The 7311-nt window shown below is 43.2% G+C and overlaps 1 protein-coding gene across 1 annotated transcript; it reads left to right on the top strand.

The window, feature by feature from the left end:
• The first annotated feature begins 3814 nt into the window (after nt 1-3814).
• On the top strand, nt 3815-6229 carry LOC131282585 (golgin subfamily A member 6-like protein 25). The gene is made up of 2 exons (XM_058312089.1): nt 3815-3853; nt 5348-6229. The coding sequence occupies exons 1-2, from the start codon at nt 3815-3817 to the stop codon at nt 6227-6229; spliced, it is 921 nt and encodes a 306-aa protein (XP_058168072.1).
• The last annotated feature ends 1082 nt before the right edge of the window (nt 6230-7311 follow it).

Here is a 7311-nt window from a genome sequence, read left to right as displayed (position 1 = left end):
TGCCAGTGGTCTAGAAGACGCTGTGCCTCCAACATTTCGTTCCCCCATATTTGGTCACTGAACATCGAACCTAGCCACGTGTTGAAGATAAATTTCATTCGGGAAAAGTACGTCTATTATATGATCTATTATGAGACGCGGGCGTCACCTGTCTTAGATTAAATTCAACGGGTACGGTTACATAAATAGTGACAGTTTTAAATTTCTCAGTAATCTTGTCACACTCGTGACACATAATCCTAAACATTGAACCGAATTCGGGCAGACGCTGGGAAAGTGTTCCGGATGTGTGTGAATTCTCTATTTAAACGAAGAAATAAATTTTAAATTGTGTAATGTCGTAATTATCACTCTTTATTTCATTTACATTTAAAAATATGTATTATAAAAAAAGTTATCACACTGTACAGTTAATTGTTATACCATCACTTCATCCAATCCAGTGCTGAATGTATGTTGTATACTAAATAGATTATTAAAAAAAAACTAGCATTTATAGCGACATCTCGGCCCGTTGTGGCAAAGTTTGACCTTCGCGTGGATCGATCGGATGGGTTTTGTGGAGGGGAAATTAGTGCGGCGGGGATGTTCCTGGACAAAAAAGAAAAGTAAAAGTATCGAAGTCATGCCCCCAAATCACTTGCGGCCAAAGCAGACAACCGACGGTGTTGATGATAGTGGAAGAGTGGAAAAAACAATCCCCAAAAAGTGATTGTACGCATTCCAGACAGTCCGCCCGGTTGTAACTCGGTCGAGGCACCGGGCTGTATGGAGCTGTTAAATTCAAAAATAGCCACAACAGTGTAAAATGATGCATCCTACAGATACGAAGCACGAACAGTGCAAAGAAGGAAAATAAAATTAAAAAAAAAAAAAATACGAAAAAGGAGAGCGTTCCTCATTCTCCACCATCCCGTGATTTCATTATGCAACGGATATGGTTGTGAATATATGTGTCAGTTGTCCTAAATTTGGAGTGACGAGTAGGAAACGAACGTTTTTCAATCATTTACTCAATTTGTATTTTTTTCATTCAAATCAAATAGTATGAACAATCTAAACAAATAATCGATTGAATTTAGATTTTTTAACATTCACCATAGTAGAAGACTCTTTACCCCTGTTCTTTATTGATAGATCATTTTACCATTTTCGAATTTAATTCATTCATTTCTTTGTTTATTTTTTTATATATTTATTTTATATTGGAATGAACTAAAAAGGACATTGGAACATAATGTCAAAAAGCAATAGATAAATATTTAACAGCGTCCACAAAAAGAATGCTAGAAGTGGACAAATCATCCTTGGCTGAAATCATCCAAAACTGCACTCCACGCTGCTTCAAAGCGCTCAGATCTTTGCACATTTTACGGCTTCAAATCAAAGATGGTCAGTCGAAGGAGTTGAAACGAAGTGCGAGGATGCTGAGGTCAACAACCATGACGCTACACACACAATCCGCTTCGTTGTTGACAGCTCTTAGAAGATGACGATCGTATCGTCGTATCTCCACATGCCCTTGAATGTATAAAATAGCAAACAAAAGCAAACAACGGAATAAAAACTTCAAAAATGAGTTTTTTGTTTAACTCAATTTATAATATTTCTACATCATTAGAACAACTAAAGCTTTAATATAAAAAATCATATCTTTTTTCCACGGAAAATAAATTAGGTAGCATTATAAAACCTAATTAAAAAGCAACTGTATAATTTTCAGTGGTGCAATTTCTTCTAGATGTTGTTGACTCGATACAAAATCCTCTTATAAGGCGCTCAATTAATCACGCCGGTTATGGTATGTTTCTTCGCTATAAAATCGCACCATACGTATGGCTACCACAATTTCTGTAATAACATTGTTCATGAAGAGTCAAAAGATAGAAAACAGATTTCTTAAACCCATATCTCTACATCCTTTATGTCAATGTATAACTTATGTGTATCTTTGATGGATTATTTATGACAACACGGAATGAGGAAAAAACTAAACTCGAATGAATATGACTAAGCACGAACATCACTGCCCTTATTACTTTTTTCGGTGGAGCAAAAGAGACTCACTTGATGAAACTGATGCGAAGAAAGGGGCGTCAAGGGATTACAGGGCGTCAAGATATGCACTTAACATTGTCATGGTCATTCAGTTGGCATTGTGCCAATTGCTCAATATGTATATTTTCACGTACGCATAGTCATGATTTTATGATTACGTTTAATGACAGATATGCTCCGATGTGTCAAAAGCTGTTACAAAGCCATATCCAGCTAAATATCTGGTAAATATATGCAGAGTTTAAAGAAACTACAAGTAGAAGTGTTAAAGTTTCCCATTTTGTTATGTTTCCGAACATGAAATACATCATATTCTACTGCTCATTAGCGACTACGTCGAAAATTGCACCTGCTTGACCAACCATTAGCTTCAACTATCAACAATTCCTCTTGAATGATGACCGACGAAATAGTAGGCAAGTGCATTGTTTAAAGGTATTTAGCATTGAAGTATCTTCCTTCCCTGATGCGATTCCGGGGGTTGGAGCTATGGAGAAGCTATGGTATGACGTCCGAGCAGAACATAGACTCACCGTAGTAAGCGCATCTTCAACGACCTGTTCGTTCGACCAACGAAAACCTTGCAGACAGGTGATTTGTATTTCCGCCGTGCATCAGAAACCTTCAACACAGGTTCAGACGCCTGGTTGGTCGTCTTTTCGTTGCAACGGAGAAGCTGGCTAAAAAGAAGTTTTTTAGTTTCAAAGAGAGATCTTAACAATTCAAACCATCCAAAAGTAGCGCACAATTGGTAGGAAATGGAAAAGTCTAATATGGGTTTGATAGTTTTTATTGGTTTTGTTTTATCACTGTGTAGACAACTGATTTTAGCATTTGACGTGTTCCGTGTTAGTGTCACTAATGGTTCAAACATTTACAATTCTAAATTAAGTGCAACATCGAAGTATGTCCTCTTGCTTGATCGAGATCATTCTAACAATAATTTTTACTCAATACTCAATGTTTGTTGGACATTCGGCCTTAGCCACGGACCAACTATTACGCGTGGGGACCTTCAGCTCTAATCGAACAACTGCATCGCCCACGCGGACGTTGGTAGGGAATTCCGCCACACGAGGCAGCTTAACGCCGTTGCTTTCGTTACGGGAGCCCCCCTTGACGAATCCATTCGATTTATCCCCTCCCAGCCGTTTTCGCCTGGCTATAATTTTCCTTCGCGACGGAAAATCCATGACCGCCCTCCGCAAGAGGCTCGTCGATCGTGCCGCAAGCCCGCGCCCCTCCCCGGTAAGAAACAGAGAGTAAGTTCGCGCTTTTTAGGATTTGGGCTTTGGGCTGTTGCAGCACCCGACCGAGTGTGTGAGAAAAGTGAGTGTGTGCTTGGAGGAGCGTGTAACGGCCGCACTGCGTTACTTTTCACTCCTTCGGGGTGGGAGCTTTCGCTTTCATTTCCACCCCGCACGTTACCACGGCCAAAGAAGTCTTCAAATCTCACGAACGCTGAAGCGCCACGATTACAGTCGACGTAGGGAGGGATAGCCTGGTGCGGCTAGAGAACCCGGCGCTGCGCACGTTATGCAGCCGAGCTAGGCGCGCGAGTACGATGCTGGTTTGGCGGCATCGGGTCCACTCTCAGCCACTTTCGGTTTCGCGATTTCGCAGGGGAAATGGTAGCTGCTTCAAAGCTAAGCTTTTTCGGTATAAAACGGACGATCTTCTTCAATTTATCGACAGTATCGAGACCAGCACGGTCAAGAAGTGTAGTGTGTGGTCTAGTTGGTTCGCTACCATATCCATGCGTCGACCATTCAAGATGAGGTCGTTAGCGCTGCTGGTTAGTGTGTTTTGCTTACTTGGGGATTACTAATTGGTCTCAGTGTTTGCGTTGCGATTCATCGTTGATTAGTAGATCGGTTGCGAGTTTCAAGTGCAGTTCGAACGTGCGAAACTATGGGTCGGCCAAGGCAACTAGGACATTACGTTTCGTTGCGCAATCGTCCCTAACGAGACAACTATGCACCTTCTGGGTGTCCTCCTGATCACCAACTAAGGATTGTACTTCAACCCGTGCCAGATCGATTGTTTGGGGCGAGTCGTATGCAGTGAAACAGCGGGAAACCTCAACCTTTGTTGCCCGATTAAGGACTCACTGTGAAGTTCAGTGGTCCACGATGTTGCTCTGTAAAGTGAAGAGAACTTCTTTGCACAGCAATCGATTCGAGTTTAGATAAAAGACTGTTCATCATTGCCTTCTCGAAATTGTGATGAGTGAAGCGTTAGAAGCTTAAGAATAAGCGGTCAAGTGTAAACTTCCTAAAATTTACAATATTTCGTATCGCACAGAGTGAAATGGAAAAAAACGTTGAGACTAGAATTGAATTCATCGGTGTGAAAAGAATTGCTTAATTGATTGCTTGCTGACCAACCCAGAATAGTTTATCTGTTTATCTAGAAAGAATAGAGTAAATTAAACGAAAACGCATTTTTTCATCCAAAGAATGAAATTATTTACAATTTATGCGAACGCGAAACAGTGTGACCCTTCAACACAACATGTATTACATTGTTTACTGGTTTCACTTTCCTTTTAATTCGCCCCTTTTGAGCGTTGTGTAATTTCTCGCAACTATGGACATTTTCCCATGAACTAAAATCACTCGCACCGTCTTAAGAGACAAACTGTGAGAGCAAAATGTTCGTCCCAATCCGGCAGCGATGAACTATTGAAAGCACTTTTTCGGACAAGTTACGTCAGCAGTGGCTGACAATAGAAAAGATGAAAGTATGACCATGGGTCAAATGTCTCTCGATTAAGCTGAAACTTTTTGATATGCTTTTATCATATGATCATTTCGCGGTTCATGGTTTGTTTGTTGTCCACTTAAACTGACGGAAATGCACCGAGGAAAAAAATTGGAATGGAATGGAATTGGATTCAATTTAAAATGAGTGGAATTGCTTTTTCTGCTCAATGCTCACATCGTAAGGGCGCCTCGGCATGCGTCTAATGCTAAGTGATACAGTGTTAGGAGCATACATCAACATAATTTATGATAATCTGTAGATAATTATCACCACAACCGGTTCCACCTTTGGATACGGTGCCGTACATGCATTGCCACGCGCCATACCAGTTCCTGAAGTCGGGATGGAAGCAATTCAATCGATCGCTTGATGAATCGATTTCTCTCTCTTTAATCGGGTGTTAAACGGGTGATGCATTTTGATGACCTAGCAGTTTGATTGGGGGCAGGATAATCATTAGACCATTCGATAACCAAGGAAGCATCAATCACCTCCACTTTGTGTGTTTGTCTTTTCTTCCCAGGCTCTCGCGGGCTGCCTTTGTGTCTCACTGGTTCTAGCGGACGACTCAGTTGCCATTCGACAGAAGCGAAGTCCTGCTCCGTTCTTCTTCAACAAGGGTCACGACCACCACGAACCAAAGTGCGTCTGGGAGAAGAAGCTGGCCTGGAAGGAGGACTGGAAGAAGGTCTGGGAGTCGAAGAAGGTCGAGGTGTGGAAGTCCGAGTGGAAAAAGCAGCAGATCCCGGTCTGGAAGAAGGTGGAAGTTCCAATCTGGCGCGAGGTGAAGGTGCCGGACTGGAAGATCATCAAGAAGCCATACGTGAAGGAAACGGAAATCCCGGCCTGGAAGGAGGTGCAGGTGCCGGACTGGAAGAAGGTCAACAAGCCCGTCTGGCGCGAGGTACAAGTTCCGGTCTGGAAGGAGGTGCAGGTCCCCGAGTGGAAGCAGATCTGGGTGCCGGACACGGTCAAGGTTGGCATTCCGGGCGAGAAGTACCTCGGCAAGGACGAACACGGCTGGGAGTACACCAGCCACGACCTGTGGAAGAAGAAGATGGTCTGGAAGCCCCTGTGGAAGAAGGTCTGGAAGACAGTCAAGAAGGAGGAATGGAAGACGGAGAAGAAGCTGGAATGGAAGGAAGAGTGGGTGCAGGTGTGGCGCACCGAGAAGAAACAGATCTGGGTGAAGAAGAAGGAAGAGCTGTGGAAGGAGGAAAAGATCGAGATCTGGCGCATCGAGAAGAAACAGGAGTGGGCGACCGAGAAGAAGCTCGAGTGGAAGGAAGAATGGAAAGAGATCAAGGTCCCAGCCTGGAAGGAGATTCAGGTGCCCGCCTGGAAGAAGGTGTGGAAACCGGTCTGGGAGAAGGCCTGCGTACCAGTCAGCCACGGATGGCATTAGTCGGCTTATCGCTCTAGCTGTAGTAAGCAACCAGTAGTAACTCTTTTTTGTTAGTAGTCGTTAGAATGTTATTTTGATTGTTTTCCCCAATTTCTCTCTAACCTGCTCTCATTTTTCTTCCATTCTCTCATTCATTCTCTCTCTATTTGCACTTTTGTTTCGTTTCTATGCGTGTCCCCGTGTTTAGTTTCTCTAATTGCTACACTCTCCTAACACCGAAAACCCACCTAACCTTCCCCTACCCTGCGGAAATCTATCCGTAAAGTTATGTTTCTGTTCAAAATTTCACCATCTCCATCATTTTGATTCCATCTTGCAAGGTGCCTGTTACGAAGCGCCTACAGCTACTATCCGTACGTTTTCATGCGAACGGGCTGTTACATCATCGCCCGTATCAAACGAAGCCCTTTTGCGAAGCTTCTAGTTCATTTCCCACTTCCGATATGCTTTTTTTCGTTTTTGCAGCCGAAAAAGATTGCCCCCGCTCGGCTGAAGAAGGGTGTTCATTACTCATCTTTGTCGAGCGTCTATCCTACCGTCTTAGGATAGACTCGCCAAGTTTTTTGCTATCAAATATTCACCTACCCCCACATGGCATGACGGGGGTGTGGGCTCATTGTTGTAGTGCGGCTCGTCTCACGGTGGCATGAGAGTAACAGAAGATCACTTCGCACGGGCGATCTCTAAACGATCCCTTCCTTGGTGCAAATAATTATTTCCTTCCTTTGTTAGTGAAGGTCTCGAAGTTTACTTCTGCGGTGAAGAAGGCACAGCCGGGAAATGCACCCGTAGGCTTTGCTATGGTTTTGACCAATCACACCGTAGTGTTTTTCCGAGTGAAGAAAATTAACACCGAACAGCAACATCGGCAGCAACACTCGGTTGAGTTGCGTCTGTCGGTAGAGCCTCAAACACCGGCCCCTTGGCGCGGAACCGATAGTTGATCGATATCAATTTTGCTGTTGATCTTCCAATCTTCACGCTCGAACCATCCCATGATAAGCCATGAAAATGAAAAGTGTTTGGTATTAGTTTGTTAATCTAAGCAATTTGTTTCCAACCCGTCGGAAGCTGATCGTTTT

The sequence above is a fragment of the Anopheles ziemanni genome, chromosome 2, assembly GCF_943734765.1.
Source record: "Anopheles ziemanni chromosome 2, idAnoZiCoDA_A2_x.2, whole genome shotgun sequence".
In the NCBI taxonomy this organism is placed as follows: Eukaryota; Metazoa; Arthropoda; class Insecta; order Diptera; family Culicidae; genus Anopheles; species Anopheles ziemanni.
This window is presented reverse-complemented; position numbering and strand designations above follow the sequence as displayed.

Excerpts from the sequence above, each read along its gene's own strand:
- LOC131282585 (XM_058312089.1), top strand. The coding sequence starts at position 3,815 with ATGCGTCGACCATTCAAGATGAGGTCGTTAGCGCTGCTG. Across the intron at positions 3,854-5,347 it reads TGAGGTCGTTAGCGCTGCTG|GCTCTCGCGGGCTGCCTTTG; the intron begins GTTAGTGTGTTT and ends TTTTCTTCCCAG.